The sequence below is a fragment of the Hypomesus nipponensis genome, chromosome 2, assembly GCF_054491055.1.
Source record: "Hypomesus nipponensis isolate SF chromosome 2, ASM5449105v1, whole genome shotgun sequence".
In the NCBI taxonomy this organism is placed as follows: Eukaryota; Metazoa; Chordata; class Actinopteri; order Osmeriformes; family Osmeridae; genus Hypomesus; species Hypomesus nipponensis.
In genome coordinates this window covers 1,719,810-1,739,621 of record NC_140362.1, presented here as the reverse complement: position 1 = coordinate 1,739,621, position 19,812 = coordinate 1,719,810, and the positions used below count along the sequence as shown (strand labels likewise).

At 52.9% G+C, this 19,812-nt stretch overlaps 1 protein-coding gene across 3 annotated transcripts in view; it reads left to right on the top strand.

Moving 5' to 3' along the window:
• Positions 1–9,561, top strand: part of map7d1a (MAP7 domain containing 1a) — a 47,022-nt gene extending 37,461 nt beyond the window's left edge. For all 3 annotated transcript variants that reach the window (XM_084702223.1, XM_084702225.1, XM_084702224.1), the window contains 6 exons: positions 1,934–2,038; positions 2,936–2,989; positions 3,333–3,387; positions 5,037–5,115; positions 5,472–5,704; positions 8,028–9,561. In XM_084702223.1, coding sequence (XP_084558349.1) covers positions 1,934–2,038; positions 2,936–2,989; positions 3,333–3,387; positions 5,037–5,115; positions 5,472–5,704; positions 8,028–8,038 — 537 coding nt within the window. In that variant the 3' untranslated portion in view covers positions 8,039–9,561. The remainder of the gene's footprint in view (positions 1–1,933; positions 2,039–2,935; positions 2,990–3,332; positions 3,388–5,036; positions 5,116–5,471; positions 5,705–8,027) is intronic.
• The last annotated feature ends 10,251 nt before the right edge of the window (positions 9,562–19,812 follow it).

Here is a 19,812-nt window from a genome sequence, read left to right as displayed (position 1 = left end):
TGCTCAGCACCATGCACAGCACCATGCACAGCACCATGCTCAGCACCATGCTCAGCACCATGCTCAGCACCATGCACAGCACCATGCTCAGCACCATGCTCAGCACCATGCACAGCACCATGCACAGCACCATGCTCAGCACCATGCTCAGCACCATGCACAGCACCATGCACAGCACCATGCACAGCACCATGCACAGCACCATGCTCAGCACCATGCTCAGCACCATGCACAGCACCATGCTCAGCACCATGCTCAGCACCATGCACAGCACCATGCTCAGCACCATGCTCAGCACCATGCTCAGCACCATGCTCAGCACCATGCTCAGCACCATGCTCAGCACCATGCTCAGCACCATGCTCAGCACCATGCACAGCACCATGCACAGCACCATGCACAGCACCATGCTCAGCACCATGCACAGCACTGAGTCACACTGAGCGTCCGGCCGGCCTGCTTCCTGCCCTGCTCCTGCTGCTCAGGAGCACTAGAGTGCTTTGATCCCCTCCACCAGGAAGTGATTACAGAACGCAGTGATTCAGAGAAATGTTTGTGGACTCTGTAATCATCGACTCACAGCAAGCTGATAACTTATCACTCATGCAGCTGTTTCTGCTGCCTCTCTGCTGTCCTCTAGTGGACTGTCCGTGTAGGTCGTATTTGTGGTTTAAAGATGGTGTAGGCAATGTTGTTGAGAAGCACCTTTTGTCATATTTTTCCCAAATAAACTTCACACCTTGATAGAAACCAAAACATCTAAAGGTTCGAGGGTTATATGAAATGAAAACAACATCTGTGGTCGTGGCAGGACTTTAATAAACACAACAAATCATTAAGACCATTCCAAGACTAAGGATTGGATGGTGTTTGTCTACCCACCTACTTGCACGCACTCTGCCCGTGCACTTGACCGGTAACTTACTGTACCTCGCTAACATTACCACAGCCAGCTGCTGATAGGTCACAGCAATAGGTTAAAACTATGATACATTTTCCCAATACTAACATGCTTGTTTGAAAGTAGTGAGTACTAACGTTAGCCATCTTTATGTTCACTATGATACTGTTCTGTGTGTTCTTACATGTGAATGCGACATGGGGTAAATGGTGAATCAAAAGCTCTCTCGTGGACTAGCTAGACTAGCCTCCCGGTAGACGTCAGCGAGCGTGTTCATGTGTTTTGTATGAGTGGCTTTGAAGGGAGGGATATTATGGTTTGAATCGTTTGGAATAGAAGCTAAAATTGCTAGCTTCGTAAAACTTGCCTACTATAACACCCCAGCAGCTATAACACCCCTGTGCCAAGTTTTTATGTTATGGGGTTACTGATGAGGGGTAATAGGCAATTAGTTACTTTAACAAGACAGTAGTGTTTTGTTGAACAGTATACCGCCACGCCCTTGCTGTGAAAGAAGTGCGAAGAGAAGCACTGCGCTTTTTTAGCCGGGACTGGCAGCTATAGCTCTGTCTGTAAAGCTGCCAGCTATAGCTCACAACAATCTCATCTGTGCTTGTTTTTTTTTTTTCAAAGGCGGTTGCTTTTTTTTTTTTTCGTTTTCGTGACACTTCTCTCGAACATGTTGCTTGCTGTGTTCAGAGCATCAAGACGAATTACCGGTACTTGAAAATGTATGTTCTGTTTTTACACATGCGCACCGTACAAACTTCTTTGGTCTTCATCAGACAGAGCTGTTGGTGTTTAGCATTGAAAACAACTGAAGAAAGGCTGACCCCCCCGCTTGGTGTGTCCACAACCTCTGTCAGCAAACTGGTGTTTGGCTGTGTTTAGGTCTGTGGGGATTTAGACAAACCCAGAACAGACTCTAATTACAGCATACTCCCAGAATGGCCAACACAACTAACACACTTATCCATCTTATAAAACGTGTTGTTGTTGTTCCGTGTGTCACGTGCTGTTTGTTTGTTCCAGAGAGAGGAGGCAGAGAGCAAGGCCAGGGAGGAGGCAGAGAAACAACGTCTGGAAAGAGAGAAGCATTTCCAGAAGGAGGAGCAGGAGAGACTGGAGAGGAAGAAGGTAAAAGCTGCTCGCTCCATCCTCTCCCAGTTGTGGCTGTGGGGATCAGCAGGCCTTATGTGGACATGCCTGCAGCCAGATCCTGCTTTCAGGCCAGAGAGCTGTGATGTTTTTGGCTCATTGCTGAGGCTTGCTCATTGTTCTGATTTCATAGTTAGTACAGTGGTTCTGGGGCAGACTATAAACTGTATGTATATACACACACACATACACACTGTGAAAGGGGGCTGAGCTTATTGCTGGTTTGTCTTGGCGTGCTCCCTCTACCACACACACACACACACACACCTCTTCCTCTCTCTTAATCTCTATCCCTTTCTCTATCTCTCTCTCCCTGTTTTCCTGTGTCTTGTCTCTCTCTCTCTCTCTGTCAAATCTGTCTCTCTCTCTCCCTCTCTCTCTCTCTCTCTCCCTCTCTCTGTCAAATCTGTCTCTCTCTCTCTCTCTCTCTCTCTCTCTCTCTGTCTCTCCTACTCTTCCTCGTCTGTCTGTCTGCCTGCCTGTCTGTCTCTTTCTCTCTCTGTCTATTCTCCCCCTCTTTCTCCCCCCTTGCTGTCTATCTCAATCTCTCCTTTCTTTCTATCTTTCTGTATGTTCTCTAACCTGACCTGTTCTCTGGTCTGACTCTTCTCTGGTCTGACTGTTCTCTGGTCTGACTCTTCTCTGGTCTGACTGTTCTCTGGTCTGACTGTTCTCTGGTCTGACTGTTCTCTGGTCTGACTGTTCTCTGGTCTGACTGTTCTCTGGTCTGACTCTTCTCTGGTCTGACTGTTCTCTGGTCTGACTGTTCTCTGGTCTGACTGTTCTCTGGTCTGACTGTTCTCTGGTCTGACTGTTCTCTGGTCTGACTGTTCTCTGGTCTGACTCTTCTCTGGTCTGACTGTTCTGCGTCCCCAGCGTCTGGATGAGATCATGAAGAGGACACGCAAGTCAGACGCAGCAGGAGACAAGGTAACGTCATTGTTCCCCCCACTGTGACATCACTTCCCTATCCTCTCCACTGTGACATCACTTCTCTATCCTCTCCACTCTAACATTGCTTCCCGATCCTCTCCACTGTGACATCACTTCCCTATCCTCTCCACTGTGACATCACTTCCCTATCCTCTCCACTGTGACATCACTTCTCTATCCTCTCCACTCTAACATTGCTTCCCGATCCTCTCCACTGTGACATCACTTTCCAATCCTCTCTACTGTGACATAATTTCCCTATCCTCTCGTCTGTGACATCACTTCCCCTGTCCCTTCAGAGTTCCCCCTGACCCCCAGGTGTGTTCATGTTTGTCCCCAGAAAGAGACCAGGCCCCCTCCAGCCCAGGTGAACGCCAGTGAGGCTGAGAGCAGAGGTGAGCAGCCTGGAAGTGTTGGTGAAGCCACACCTCCTGGACCCAGGAGAGCATTATCTCTTTAATAGTCGTTATTGATCTGTCATTAAAGGGATATCAGGAAAGTGAGTGGGAATGTCTGTGGGCCGTGAAACAGGCTGTGTTTCACAATCAAATGATAGTCCTGTCAATAGATGGTAATTAAATATATATATATATATATATATATATATATATATATATATATATATATATATATATATATATATATATATATATATATATATATATATATATATATATACACACATATATGACCAGTATTTGAGCCTCATGTTGTGCAGAGTGTCTCAGTAATCGATGCCCTGCTCCACCAAACCTGCTTCTTCTTGTGTTACACAAACACTCTTCCTCCTCTACCAACATGCCTGGAGAGATGACATTCTTGTCTGAGTTGCATAAACCTCAGTATGTTTCCTATGACCCAGACCCATGCACCCAGACCCATGCACCCAGACCCATGCACCTAGACCCAGACCCATGCACCTAGACCCAGACCCAGACCCATGCACCCAGACCCATGCACCCAGACCCATGCACCTAGACCCAGACCCATGCACCCAGACCCATGCACCTAGACCCAGACCCATGCACCTAGACCCAGACCCAGACCCATGCACCCAGACCCATGCACCCAGACCCATGCACCTAGACCCAGACCCATGCACCCAGACCCATGCACCTAGACCCAGACCCATGCACCTAGACCCAGACCCAGACCCATGCACCCAGACCCAGACCCATGCACCCAGACCCATGCACCCAGACCCATGCACCTAGACCCAGACCCATGCACCCAGACCCATGCACCTAGACCCAGACCCATGCACCTAGACCCAGACCCAGACCCATGCACCCAGACCCATGCACCCAGACCCATGCACCTAGACCCAGACCCATGCACCCAGACCCATGCACCTAGACCCAGACCCATGCACCTAGACCCAGACCCAGACCCATGCACCCAGACCCAGACCCATGCACCTAGACCCAGACCCATGCACCCAGACCCAGACCCAGACCCATGCACCTAGACCCATGCACCTAGACCCAGACCCATGCACCTAGACCCAGACCCAGACCCATGCACCCAGACCCAGACCCATGCACCTAGACCCAGACCCATGCACCTAGACCCATGCACCTAGACCCAGACCCATGCACCCAGACCCATGCACCTAGACCCAGACCCAGACCCATGCACCCAGACCCATGCACCTAGACCTAGACCCATGCAGATACTAAGACCTAGGCCCAGATACTAAGACCCAGACCTAGGCCCAGATACTAAGACCCAGATCCAGGCACTGAGGTCTGGCAGAGACTCACCGCTGAGGATGCCTCAGGATACGATCATAAATCAAGCTTAGATGTTCTCCCCATTCTGAGGGCTGGATGTGCTTCAAGAAGCTACTGCTGGCTGTGCAGTGTGTGTGTACAAGGATGTGTGTAAGTGTGTGTGTGCAAGGATATGTGTATGTGTGTGTAAGTGTGTGTGTGCAAGGATGTGTGTGTGTGTAAGTGTGTGCATTCATGTAAATGTGTGTGTATGCATGCACGTGTGTGCGTATCTGCAGTCGATTAAGAGCTGTCTGTTTTCTATTGTTCAGCCTCTGCAGACTACCAACCCAACTCTGAGATCAGTCTGGACTACAAGACCTCCCAGGAGCAGAGCGTCCACAGAGAGAGGTATGCTCTCTCTCTCTCTCTCTCTCTCTCTCTCTCTCTCTCTCTCTCTCTCTCTCTCTCTCTCTCTCTCTCTCTCTCTATCTCTCTATCTCTCTATCACTCTCTATCTCTCTATCTCTCTCTCTCTCTCTTTTTCCTACCTGGCCAGAGCATCCACAGAGACAGGTACGCTCCCCTCTCTCACCTACCTGCCCTCCCCTGTTTCTGTCTGCTAAAAGACAATCAGGAACTCAGTGAATGATTGACCAGATTCCTCTTTTTATAGATTTTATTTTTAACCAGATTTGTTACCATAACCATGTTCCTCTTTTTTCTTCCTCCCTTTCTCCCTCTCCCTCTCTTCCTCCCTACCTCAGCCCTTCAGTGCGTGTGGTCAACGGTTTGCAGCCAATCAGACACGAGAATGGCCTCTCCACAAAGGGAGACTCTGCCCACTTTGAAGACATCATCCAGCTAGCCAATCATGACAACAGCACAAACGGAGGGAGGGACAAGTTGCCTAGTGACATCCCCACAGAACCAATCCTGGCCTTCGAGAATGAAGAGCCCTTCCTGAAGAAAGGCCCCATGAAGCCCCAGCATGTAGCAGGTGGGTCCATACAGCAGCAAGGACCCATCATCTTGCGCATGGTTGATTTTCAGACATACAACTCTGAAGGCAACACCAAACCTCGAACTCCTCAACTGTCTTGAACCCCCTCTCCTGTCCTCTCCTGTCCTCTCCTGTCCTCTCCTGTCCTCTCCTGTCCTCTCCTGTCCTCTCCTGTCTTCTGCAGCCCCCCTCCTGTCCTCTCCTGTCCTCTCCTGTCCTCTGAGGTTTGGGCTGCTGCCCTTGGCTTAGAGGCACGGCCACGCGGACAGTTTTACTGGTATCTGGGGTGGTGCTTCTCACCCCGGAATGCGTGAGTCCCCCTATGGAGAGGGAGGAGGAGGAGAGGGAGCGAAGGATGGAGGGTTGAGAGAAGAGAGAGGAGGAGGGGAGGGAGGGAGGGATGGATGGAGGAGAAGGAGGGGGAAGGAGAGAGAGGAAGAAGGGATGTGTGTTGGCAAGGGGAGCTCTTCAGCTTTCTTGAGGTCTGACAGTGGGGGGAGAAGATGGGGGGGGTTTGGGGGCTCTGGAGGGGGGCTGCAGAGGGGTATCTTAGTACCCCCAGCTTCAACTGCGTCTCAGTTTCCCTGCCCCCGTGCCCAGTGTCGAATTCCTGGAGGGGTGCTGACGGAGCCCCTCTCCACAGGACACTGGCTGCCAAGGGAACTGATCCAGTCCCAGCTACGCCCCCCCCCCCCCCCCCACCACATCATCAGCATTACTGACCCCCCCCGCCCCCACCTGCCAGCCTGCAGACAGCCCCCTCAGTCATAACTCATTCCCAAAGCAAACATCCGCGCCCCACCACTCCAGACGGGCCTGCTGAGGCTACAAACGTCGTTTTCATCAGACCTAATGTTCCCTCCACGCTCTCACACCCCAAAACTCACTCTACATGACCTCTCTCTCCTTCCCTCTCTCTCCTTCCCTCTCTCTCCTTCCCTCTCTCTCCCTCTGTTTTTCTCTCTTCTCTCTCTCTCTCTCTCTCTCTCTCTCTCTCTTCTCTCTCTCTCTCTCTCTCCCTCTCTCTCTCGCTCTCTCTCTAAGTTTGTTCCCAGGGTGTCTCCCAGGCACGTTCTGGAACTCGGTAGATTGATGTTCTGAGACGTTACGATGTAATTCCATAGATGAGCTGGTTTTATCTGCGGGGCATTCCGTCAGGGCTAATGTGATCATGGGGCTGTCTGAGCGTGTCTCTGTCTGAGCGTGTCTCTGTCTGAGCGTGTCTGTCTGAGGGCTGTCTCTGTCTGAGGGCTGTCTCTGTCTGAGCGTGTCTCTGTCTGAGCGTGTCTCTGTCTGAGGGCTGTCTCTGTCTGAGGGCTGTCTCTGTCTGAGCGTGTCTCTGTCTGAGCGTGTCTCTGTCTGAGGGCTGTCTCTGTCTGAGGGCTGTCTCTGTCTGAGCGTGTCTCTGTCTGAGCGTGTCTCTGTCTGAGGGCTGTCTCTGCCTGGTGGGGTGACAGGTGTCTCTGACAGCCTGCTACTGGTGCAGCTCTACAGAACCAGCATGTCCAGAACCAGCATGTTCAGAACCAGCATGTTCAGAACCAGCATGTCCAGAACCAGGCCTCCTCTTCTTCCTGCTTCAACAGGAAGCCAGGACACGAACCAGGAAGTCCGTGAAGCCCTGTGGAAACAACACTGTAAAGTCTTACGAGGTCACAGCCCTGCATGCGTGTCTTTAGTCTGGGGTCAGGGGTTAACTGGCCAGGTCATGTCTGGGGTCAACGAGGGTGACCCCGGATGTTCTGTAGCAGGCTGTAAGGAGGGAGGCCATGTTAGCTGTTCTATAGCAGGCTGTAAGGAGGGAGGCCATGTTAGCTGTTCTATAGCAGGCTGTAAGGAGGGAGGCCATGTTAGCTGTTCTATAGCAGGCTGTAAGGAGGGAGGCCATGTTAGCTGTTCTATAGCAGGCTGTAAGGAGGGAGGCCATGTTAGCTGTTCTATAGCAGGCTGTAAGGAGGGAGGCCATGTTAGCTGTTCTATAGCAGGCTGTAAGGAGGGAGGCCATGTTAGCTGTTCTATAGCAGGCTGTAAGGAGGGAGGCCATGTTAGCTGTTCTATAGCAGGCTGTAAGGAGGGAGGCCATGTTAGCTGTTCTATAGCAGGCTGTAAGGAGGGAGGCCATGTTAGCTGTTCTATAGCAGGCTGTAAGGAGGGAGGCCATGTTAGCTGTTCTGTAGCAGGCTGTAAGGAGGGAGGCCATGTTAGCTGTTCTATAGCAGGCTGTAAGGAGGGAGGCCATGTTAGCTGTTCTGTTGTCACACTGACGTGTGGGAAAGTTGACGTCTGTCTTGTGTGTCACATCTCTCTTCTTCTCTTCCAGAGGTTCTCTGAGGTACCTGGTAGGAACCAGCCCCTCCTCCTCTCCACCCCCAGAACAAGCCCCATCTCCTCTCCACCCCCAGAACAAGCCCCATCTCCTCTCCACCCCCAGAACAAGCCCCGCCCCCTCTCCACCCCCAGAACAAGCCCCTCCTTCTCTCCACCCCCAGAACAAGCCCCATCTCCTCTCCACCCCCAGAACAAGCCCCATCTCCTCTCCACCCCCAGAACAAGCCCCGCCCCCTCTCCACCCCCAGAACAAGCCCCTCCTTCTCTCCACCCCCAGAACAAGCCCCTCCTTCTCTCCACTCCCAGAACAAGCCCCGCCCCCTCTCCACCCCCAGAACAAGCCCCTCCTTCTCTCCACCCCCAGAACAAGCCCCGCCCCCTCTCCACCCCCAGAACAAGCCCCTCCTTCTCTCCACTCCCAGAACAAGCCCTGCCTCCTCCAGCAGAGACCGCCCCATCCAGGAGACCCCCCCCAACAAAGACCCCCCTCTAGGTGACCCCCCTTCCATCAGAGACCCCCTTTTCAGGTGACCCCCCTTCCAGTCCAGGCGACCCCCCTCTCCAGGTGACCCCCCCTCCAGTCCAGTAGAGACACACAGCCCAACGACTTGTGCCAAACTGATCGCTGGCTGCTCTGTAGGCCACACAGACGGACATTCCCCGGAGAAAAGGGCCGGTGTTGAAAACCAACACAGAACCTAACGCTGCCATCTGCTACAAGACTCAAACAGCCACAGGCAACTCCCATGCATAGCAGCCTCTCAGCACGGCGTGTCAGTGTTAACCTGCAACACCATCCTAGCGCCAGTCGTGTTCAACCATGCACCTTAAGACTGCTCACTTTCATCTGTGCTAGAACAAAGTATAGCTGCCCACAGGACGATACAAATACGTTTGTAAATGTTCTTATAATGATTTGGGAGTCGGAGGAAAAAAAGTGAGTGATTTTTTTTGTTTTCTTTTTGTGTCGTTATTTAACTTGAGGAGAAATGTACTGACTGGAAACAGTTTTGATGTGAATAATGTAATTGATACTTGAGTGTTAAAGGAGAAAGCGGTCTGTTGAATTGAGTTGTCTAAAGAGAGCCCAATGTCTACGTCACTCTATCCAGGCCTTTAAACACATGCCAAGTAGAAACCATACATCAGGGGTATGCTCTTTAAAATGACCTTGGAAAAGTATTTGGTGCGTTCACAAAAAATAAATAAAAAAAGAATGTTTGAGAAATGTAGATCTATGACATCATAGAGTCATTCCAAGTCAAACTCTGGGTTCTAGAATGTTCCAGAGGCTTCCATCTTCAGTTCTAAAGAAGCTGTCGTGGCTTTTTTAGTTTTTTAGTTAGTTTTTGTTTTCTAAACCAGAGCGAGCATGATTCTATATGCTGTCACTTGCATTGTCAGATTCCTCAGTCTCAAATGTATTTGCAATGCTGGTGTGTGTATATGCTATAAATATATTTTGATGTGTGTTGAAGGTTGGAGGGAGTATCTTGAGTCTTAATAAAGACACAATGTGATGTCCAGATGGTCTAGCTGTTGTCACTATGTGTGTGTGTGTGTTAGTTTGAGAGGTGGTGTAAAGAGAGAGTGGTGAAACACCATCCAGGTCTGTTAAACATGACCACTGGACAAATAGCAAATCAGAAATGTGCTGCAAACTCACGACAGCAGAACTCCTGGTCTGGTCTTCCCTGGTCCTGGTTCCTGTTCCTGGTCCGGTCTTCCTGAGGTGTGAGTGAGCGATGCCCCGGTCCTGGTCTGATCTGCCCTGGTCTGGTCTGATCTGCCCTGGTCCGGTCTGATCTGCCCTGGTCCTGATCCGGTCTGATCTGCCCCGGTCCTGGTCTGATCTGCCCTGGTCTGGTCTGATCTGCCCTGGTCCTGGTCTGGTCTGATCTGCCCTGGTCCTGGTCCAGTCTGATCTGCCCCGGTCCTGGTCTGATCTGCCCTGGTCTGATCTGCCCTGGTCCTGGTCCGGTCTGATCTGCCCTGGTCCTGGTCCGGTCTGATCTGCCCTGGTCCTGGTCCGGTCTGATCTGCCCCGGTCCTGGTCTGATCTGCCCTGGTCCTGGTCTGGTCTGATCTGCCCCGGTCCTGGTCTGATCTGCCCTGGTCCTGGTCCGGTCTTCCTGAGTGAGCGATGTCCCAGCTGTCCACGTTCATCTGGTCCCTCATCCAGAACTCAGCAGGGGGCCTCGCCCCCCTGACCTCTCATCTCCTCTTCATATCTCAATGGTGGGAGGGGGTTGAGGCCAGGATAGGGGGTAGGGTAGGGGTGGAGTGGAGTGGATGGGGGGTGGGGGGTGGGGGTAGGAGAGGGGGGTAGGGGCATGGAGGGTTTCCATGTCGACCATGCGAGGCAGCTGGACTCTATTAGCAGCAGGATTTATGTTCCTGCTGTGAACCCAAACGTCACAGTGCTCCTCATGTGGAACCGTCCTCTAACAGGACCTCTGCTGCTGGGCCTCTACATGCCCCCCTGCCTTTCCACCTAACTACCCCTCTAATTACCCCACTGCCTGCCCCCCTAACTACCCCACTACCTTGCAACCTAGCTGCCCCTCTACCCGCCCCTTTACCTGCCCCCCTCCTGCCCCCCTGCCTGCCCCCCTCCTGCCTCTCCCTATAGCCCCCGGAGCGGACTGCTGTGTTTCCAGAACATTTAAATGTTGGCACAGCCTGAAAACTAAATATTTGGTATTTTGAGAGCATGCCATGTTTTTTTTCCTTCTTCCAGTCTCCACTTTGCCCTTCAGAGCAGCAGCAGCAGTAGTAGTAGTGGGCAGAGACCCTGTTCCTGTCCCGTCTCTACAGGGGCGCTCGCTTCTCTATTTCACGAGCTCATGACCTAAAAACAGTTTAAACTTGATCCATCAGGTTTACTACCGTATCTAACCAGCGTAGATGCTCACATTAGAACACTCTATGAAAACGTGTTCAACCTCATTCTCACCAGCAGGGGACAGCCAAGCAACACTGACGCGTTTGAACGGATCCCATTTCCTCTCTGTGGGCTCCTCTCAAACCGCCTGAGGGAAAGAGATGTTGTTTGTCACACAGATAAACCCCGACTCATCCAGAAGGTCTCATAAAAATAAGTGTATAGAATAGTGCTAGTGGTGATCGGGAGGAGGTGTGTGTGCTGTGTGACAGGGTCTGGACAGTACCCAGGGTCTCTCTCTGTGTGTGACAGGGTCTGGACAGTACCCAGGGTCTCTCTCTCTGTGTGACAGGGTCCGGACAGCACCCAGGGTCTCTCTCTCTGTGTGACAGGGTCCGGACAGTACCCAGGGTCTCTCTCTGTGTGTGACAGGGTCCGGACAGTACCCAGGGTCTCTCTGTGTGTGACAGGGTCTGGACAGTACCCAGGGTCTCTCTCTGTGTGACAGGGTCTGGACAGTACCCAGGGTCTCTCTCTCTGTGTGACAGGGTCCGGACAGCACCCAGGGTCTCTCTCTCTGTGTGACAGGGTCCGGACAGTACCCAGGGTCTCTCTCTCTGTGTGACAGGGTCCGGACAGTACCCAGGGTCTCTCTCTCTGTGTGACAGGGTCCAGACAGTACCCAGGGTCTCTCTCTGTGTGTGACAGGGTCCGGACAGTACCCAGGGTCTCTCTCTCTGTGTGACAGGGTCCGGACAGTACCCAGGGTCTCTCTGTGTGTGACAGGGTCCGGACAGTACCCAGGGTCTCTCTCTCTGTGTGACAGGGTCCGGACAGTACCCAGGGTCTCTCTGTGTGTGACAGGGTCTGGACAGTACCCAGAGTCTCTCTGTGTGTGACAGGGTCCGGACAGTACCCAGGGTCTCTCTCTCTGTGTGACAGGGTCCGGACAGTACCCAGGGTCTCTCTCTCTGTGTGACAGGGTCCGGACAGTACCCAGGGTCTCTCTCTCTGTGTGACAGGGTCCGGACAGTACCCAGGGTCTCTCTCTGTGTGACAGGGTCTGGACAGTACCCAGGGTCTCTCTCTCTGTGTGACAGGGTCCGGACAGTACCCAGGGTCTCTCTCTCTGTGTGACAGGGTCCGGACAGTACCCAGGGTCTCTCTCTCTGTGTGACAGGGTCCGGACAGTACCCAGGGTCTCTCTCTCTGTGTGACAGGGTCCGGACAGTACCCAGGGTCTCTCTCTCTGTGTGACAGGGTCCGGACAGTACCCAGGGTCTCTCTCTGTGTGACAGGGTCTGGACAGTACCCAGGGTCTCTCTCTCTGTGTGACAGGGTCCGGACAGTACCCAGGGTCTCTCTCTCTGTGTGACAGGGTCCGGACAGTACCCAGGGTCTCTCTCTCTGTGTGACAGGGTCCGGACAGTACCCAGGGTCTCTCTGTGTGTGACAGGGTCTGGACAGTACCCAGGGTCTCTCTCTCTGTGTGACAGGGTCCGGACAGTACCCAGGGTCTCTCTCTGTGTGTGACAGGTCTTCATGATCCCTGAGAGACCCTATTTATAGGAGGGTGCTGTCAGGGGGGCAGTGAGTTATAGCTCCAATCTCAGCCAAGGTGTAGAATTAATTCGGAGGGAATGAAGGGTGAGATGGAGGGGGGACGGGGGGGAGAGGGGGGGGGGATTTACGAGGCTCTGACAGACTGGGAACGGGACAAAGGTCCTGTCTGTCAGAGTTAGAGCTGCCACTCACACAGTCCTGGAATAGCTGCTCTGTGGCATGCCCCCCCCTCCCCCCGTGTTCACGTTACCCTGATGAGTCTCAGCCTCCAGAGAACATATGCCCTGAGAGGAGAGGTCTGGGGGGGTCTGTCAGTGTGTGTGTAAGTGTGTGTATCTGTATGACTGTATGTGTCTGTGTGTCTGTGTGTGTGTGTGTGTGTGTCTGTATGTGTCTGTGTGTGTGTGTGTGTGTCTGTGTGTGTGTGTGTGTGTGTGTTGGGGTCCATTATCTTGTGAGCTGATGAGAGATGTGTTACTGTCCTATTCTTAGAGGCTTGTCCTCTACAGGACCCGTCCTCACACACACACACACACACACACACACACTGTGGGACCCCGCCGGCCATCTTGTGTGTGTGTGTGTTTGTGTAAGAGAGGACTGTCCTGTATCTGTGTGTGTGTGTTGTTCTGGTGAGACCAGGGTTAGCACCCTGATGTTGTGGTTGGGGTCCAGGCCTGAGGGCCTCTCCTCCACTCGCCCAGCCAGCCACAGGGCCTCTAGCCTGGGCTGTTGTTGCGGCGTGACCCTGTGGTGTGACCTTGCAGTGGGACCCTGCGGAGCTTGTAAACGCTGCAGGAAAGCTGAGGTATGGTCTGCCAGCTTGTCTTAATGAGGCGCCGGGGTCGCTGAGGGGTCAGGCACTCAGGCTACAGAGACAACACCAGCAGCCCACGCTCATTTCTCACACACCATCAGAGAGCGAGAGACACACACACAACATAAACACAACACACACACAGACTCACACACACAGCCTGTTATCTGTAGGGCAGCAGCTGGGTCTCATGCAGGGGGATGGCTGCCTCTCGAAATAAGTCCCTTCCTTGATCCCTGGTTGTGCTGTCCAGGCAGAGCTGCCTCGCACGGCTCCCATCAGAGAGAGGGGGGGCTTCTGACAGGCACCCGGACCCCTCCACACCCCCCTGGACCCCCCGGGGCCCCCCACCCCCACAGAGCTGGCCTGTGAAGTGGTGTTCAGGTCTCCTCGGATCCCCTGGGGGGGCTGGTGTCCTGGGACAGCAGCTGGTCCTGACGTGGGCAGAAGCCACATCATCACCACAAGCTTTCCGCTTGAATTTCATGCGGGCCTTTGTGTGGGCCACCTTTTGATCAGGCCCCCCCCCCCCCCTCCTCCTCCTCCTCCCCCATCCCTGGCCACCCGGGTCGGCATGGCGATGGGCTGGCGGCTGGTGGGGGAGCAGGCTGAAGGTGCCTGGGTGGAGAGAAGCCGTCTGGGGTCGAGTGGGACCAGGTGTCTTTGGGGGATGAAAGCATCGCTCGTCGCATGGCTGAACACCAAGAGAGAGGGTTAAACGAAGGGTCATTATGGCAACGTCTCTGGCCCTCACAAGCTCTATATATACACACACGCATGATGGTGTCAAGTTAGACAGTTTATTACAAATCAAACAGAAAACGGCTCAATGAGAGTCCAGAGCTGCCTCAGACTGCGTCTTCATCAGGGTCAGACAGCATGTTTGACCACATCGCTGGCCGTCCACACACAGAGATGTCTGGGTGTGCAGACATCCCAACCTGCAGGCCTACAGAGATGTCTGGGTGTGCAGACATCCCAACCTGCAGGCCTACAGAGATGTCTGGGTGTGCAGACATCCCAACCTGCAGGCCTACAGAGATGTCTGGGTGTGCAGACATCCCAACCTGCAGGCCTACAGAGATGTCTGGGTGTGCAGACATCCCAACCTGCAGGCCTACAGAGATGTCTGGGTGTGCAGACATCCCAACCTGCAGGCCTACAGAGATGTCTGGGTGTGCAGACATCCCAACCTGCAGGCCTACAGAGATGTCTGGGTGTGCAGACATCCCAACCTGCAGGCCTACAGAGATGTCTGGGTGTGCAGACATCCCAACCTGCAGGCCTACAGAGATGTCTGGGTGTGCAGACATCCCAACCTGCAGGCCTACAGAGATGTCTGGGTGTGCAGACATCCCAACCTGCAGGCCTACAGAGATGTCTGGGTGTGCAGACATCCCAACCTGCAGGCCTACAGAGATGTCTGGGTGTGCAGACATCCCAACCTGCAGAGACTCATTTCCGGGAGGCCGCTCCTCCCCCCTCCCTCCCTCCCGGGACGCATGAAGTCCCCCTCAACCAGTACGTACACCCCTCCCCCTCCCCCCGAAACGCTCTCATGACGCGCGATATGCACCTGTCTCTAACAGAAATTATCATCTCACAGTGTCTCGCTCGCTTGAAATACAAAATCCCCGATTTATCGGGAGATTGTATAGCATTTGCGGGCGTCAGGGAGCCGCTATTTAAATGCGCGAGACTCCCGGAACTTCCTGGAGACTCGGGATGTCTGGTGATGGTCTCAATGGTGCTGGTCTCAATGGTACTGGTTTCCATGGTACTGGTCTCCATGGTACTGGTCTCAATGGTGCTGGTCTCAATGGTACTGGTTTCCATGGTACTGGTCTCCATGGTACTGGTCTCAATGGTGCTGGTCTCAATGGTACTGGTTTCCATGGTACTGGTTTCCATGGTACTGGTTTCTATGGTAAGGCTGTTTGTGTCTGTGCGTGTTCACCCGTGAGGGCATCACCATCATCAGAATATGTACAGCTCCTCACAACTGCATCATGACAGAATCTTCATGAGACCTTGTGTGGCTGCCGTGGTCTAGTTCAGGTTTCTGGAACACTAAATCCTTCTGTATTTACCCAGAAAATACAGGAACCTCCTCCACGCCCCCTCTCTCTTCTCACACACACAGCGTGTTATTACTGCTGTGTGTGTGTGTGTGTGTGTGTTTAAGAGTGAGGAGGTAGGCTACTGAGTGTGTAAGAGGGGGAGAGCTGTCTAGAAGTGAGTGAGTGTTTGTGTGTGACACATGAGAACAGCCGCTATGGGACCCTGGAGAGCAGGGGGGAGGGGGAGAGGAGGGGGGAGGGAGAAGGGAGAGGGTGGAAGTAGCAGAGGCAGACCTGAAAGTGAAACCCTTTCAGGGTACGAAGGAGTAAACCCCTTGCATAACACACAGACACACATACCTCTGGTCCACACACACACGCACACACACACACACACACACACACACACATATGGTCCACACAGACACACACACAGACACAGACACCTCTGGTCCACAGCCTGGTGGAGCCCAGGCAGAACCAGCCAGAGGAGGGGGGACGAACTGGATCATGAAGATGAATTGAAATGACTGTTACTGAGGATGTCCTGGTGTGTGCTGGGTGGTCGACCACTCCCTGGGTGGTCCTCCTACACACCCTCCCTCTCCCTCTCCCTCTCCCTCTCCCTCTCCCTCTCCCTCTCCCTCTCCCTCTCCCTCTCCCTCTCCCTCTCCCTCTCCCTCTCTCTATCTCTCTCCCCCTCCCCCTCCCCCTCCCCCTCTCCCTCTCCCTCTCCCTCTCCCTCTCCTCTCCCTCTCCCTCTCCCTCTCCCTCTCCCTCTCCCTCCCTCTCTGTGTATGTGCAAGTGTGTGTCTGTTTATGTGAGTGTGTGTTTGTATGACTTGAAAGGACTTCGGCACATCTTTGAAGAATCCCTATCAGACCCAGTGACCCTGGAGGCTATAAACCATGCTGTGTCTGCTATCCACCATGCTGTGTCTGCTATCCACCATGCTGTGTCTGATATCCACCATGCTGTGTCTGCTATCAGCCATGCTGTGTCTGCTATCCACCATGCTGTGTCTGCTATCCACCATGCTGTGTCTGCTATCAGCCATGCTGTGTCTGATATCCACCATGCTGTGTCTGCTATCAACCATGCTGTGTCTGCTATCCACCATGCTGTGTCTGCTATCCACCATGCTGTGTCTGCTATCAGCCATGCTGTGTCTGATATCCACCATGCTGTGTCTGCTATCAACCATGCTGTGTCTGCTATCCACCATGCTGTGTCTGCTATCAGCCATGCTGTGTCTGCTATCCACCATGCTGTGTCTGCTATCAACCATGCTGTGTCTGCTATCCACCATGCTGTGTCTGCTATCCACCATGCTGTGTCTGCTATCAGCCATGCTGTGTCTGCTATCAGCTTCCCAGCTCCTGGAGGGCCACCTCCAGCATTCCTCTCATGTCTGATTCCACCCGTGACTTTCCAGTCTCCTGCGTCAGGAAGAGAGACTCTGAAGAAGGGGTGAGGGTGAGGGGGGTGAGGAGAAGGGGGGGTGAGGGCGAGGGCGAGGGCGAGGTTGGGGGAGGAAGAGGAGGGTAAGTGATTTACCTGATGACATGTATTTAAAACAAAATCTGTGCAGGATAAATACACTTCCTTTCTCCCTGCAAACATTCTGCTGCACCTCTTCTGTCAAGCACTGCTCTCTCTGTCTGCCAAGGGCCCTGAGGAGGGAACTGCAGTCTGCAGGGACCGGCAGAATAGAGACGGTTATTTCTGTGCAACCCTTCTTCTTTATTGAGATAGACCAGTGGTTCTCAACCCTGTCCTCAGGGACCCCCTGTCCTGCTTGTTTTAGATGTTTCCCTGCTCCAACACACCTGATTTCAATAAAAGGGTCGTTATCTAGCTCTGTAGAAGCCTGGTAACGAACATGCATTTGAATCAGGTGTGTTGGAACAGGGAAAGAAGAATGACAAGAAATGGAGGAGAGAGAGGGGAGGACTGGCAGGACATGGTCAGAGAGGGGAGGACTGGCAGGACATGGTCAGAGAGGGGAGGACTGGCAGGACATGGTCAGAGAGGGGAGGACTGGCAGGACATGGTCAGAGAGGGGAGGACTGGCAGGACATGGTCAGAGAGGGGAGGACTGGCAGGACATGGTCAGAGAGGGGAGGACTGGCAGGACATGGTCAGAGAGGGGAGGACTGGCAGGACATGGTCAGAGAGGGGAGGACTGGCAGGACATGGTCAGAGAGGGGAGGACTGGCAGGACATGGTCAGAGAGGGAGTGGAACCCCTGTTCCTGCTGTTAGGCCTCAGTTTGCGTGATATGAGCTGTTGACCAGCGAACAACCGGAGCGCCGAGTAACAGTTCCTTGAGCGACGTCAGTCTCAGTTACCTCCTCTCTCTCCTCTCTCTACCTCTTGTCTCTCTCTTTCCTCTCTCTCTACCTCTTATCAATTCAATTCAATTTAGCTTTATTAGCATTACAGTCATTACAACCGTATTGCCAAAGCAAGAGGCAGAACAACAGACAACCATACATCAACAACACCATTCAAGAACAACTTATCTCTCTCTCCTCTCTGTCTACCTCTTATCTCTCTCTCCTCTCTCTCTACCTCTTATCTCGCTCTACCTCTTATCTCTCTCTCTCCTCTCTGTCTACCTCTTATCTCGCTCTACCTCTTATCTCGCTCTACCTCTTATCTCTCTCTCCTCTCTGTCTACCTCTTATCTCTCTCTCTCCTCTCTCTCTACCTCTTATCTCTCTCTCTCCTCTCGCTCTACCTCTTATCTCTCTCTCCTCTCTGTCTACCTCTTATCTCTCTCTCTCCTCTCGCTCTACCTCTTATCTCTCTCTCCCTGTCTCTCTCTCCTCTCTTTCTCTGGGTCAGGCCCAGATGGTTGGAGCCCGAGCATGAGACAGACATCCATCTCTTTTCAGTCCTTCCTGTCCTCGTCTCTTTTCTCTCCTTCCTGTCTGGCTCGCCGGGCGAGGCTGCACGTCTGGTCTCCGTGGAGATGCTGAGACGTGGCCCGTACCGCCGCACATCTGCAAGCCGACACAGAGCTGAGAGAGAGGGCAGAGAGAGGGTAGAGAGTCACAGAGCTGTCCCTGGAGGAGAGGAAAGAGAGAGGAGAGAGACACAGAGCTGAGAGAGAGGGAGAGAGAGGGAGAGAGTCACAGAGCTGTCCTTGGAGGAGAGGAAAGAGAGGGGAGAGAGACACCGAGCTGAGAGAGAGGGGAGAGAGAGGGAGAGAGACACAGAGCTGTCCCTGGAGGAGAGGAAAGAGAGGGGAGAGAGACACCGAGCTGAGAGAGAGGGGAGAGAGAGGGAGAGAGACACAGAGCTGTCCCTGGAGGAGAGGAAAGAGAGGGGAGAGAGACACCGAGCTGAGAGAGAGGGGAGAGAGAGGGGAGAGAGACACAGAGCTGTCCCTGGAGGAGAGGAAAGAGAGGGGAGAGAGACACCGAGCTGAGAGAGAGGGGAGAGAGAGGGGAGAGAGACACAGAGCTGTCCCTGGAGGAGAGGAAAGAGAGGGGAGAGAGACACCGAGCTGAGAGAGAGGGGAGAGAGGAGAGAGGAGAGGAGAGGAAAGAGGGGAGGGGTGTCGGAGATATTTAAGAATGTAATGTTTTATACTGAATAATACTGGTGCTTAGCATTCTTTGCCAGTAGATAAGAGAACCCCCCTAAACAAACTCTAGGCTTTTATTATTAGCCTGTGGGATGGATGAGCATTTGTTACTGACTAAGACTCCAAGATGTTGGGGGTTTGTTTGTTTCAAAGAGATACAGTTTGACAAGGGCTAGATGGAAACACAAGGTCTGGTTAGCTTGACACCTAGCCTATGTGGAGAAGTTTTTATGACATCAGGACCGGAGATTCTGCTGTTGTGTTTCAACCAGGGTTGATGTTGTAAACACGCACACCCTCGAACATGCACGCACGCAGACACACAAGGTCTATGCAAGGGAGCCAATGAAAGAAGAGCCATGGTCCATTTGCATGCCTTTGTTTAAGCCAATGACTGTCAAGAGCGGTTCTGTTTAAATAGGTTGCTAGCACAACATGCCAGCAGACAAACTTTGTAGCACAATGGCTGTTTTGTCTCCTTGCGGTCGCAAACAATAAAGCTTTCTTAAACTTGTTCACTGACTGACTGTGCACTGCTTGATAGGAGGGGAGGAGAGGAAAGAGGAGGAGGAGAGAGGATGAGAGAGGAGAGAGGAGAGAGGAGAGAGGAGGAGGAGAGAGGAGGATGAGAGAGGAGAGAAGAGAGAGGAGAGAGGAGGAGAGAGGAGGAGGAGAGAGGTCTCTGTCTCCTCACCTCAGTCTGTCTCCACCACACACTACCATGAAAAATGTTCCAAAGAGTCTTTCTCATGGTGAGTCAGTCTGTAACCAAATCCACATCTCAAACCGCTGTCTCTGCCACTGGGCAAGGTTTAAATCATCTGTTCAATGTATAGTGCTCAAGCAGTGCATGCTTT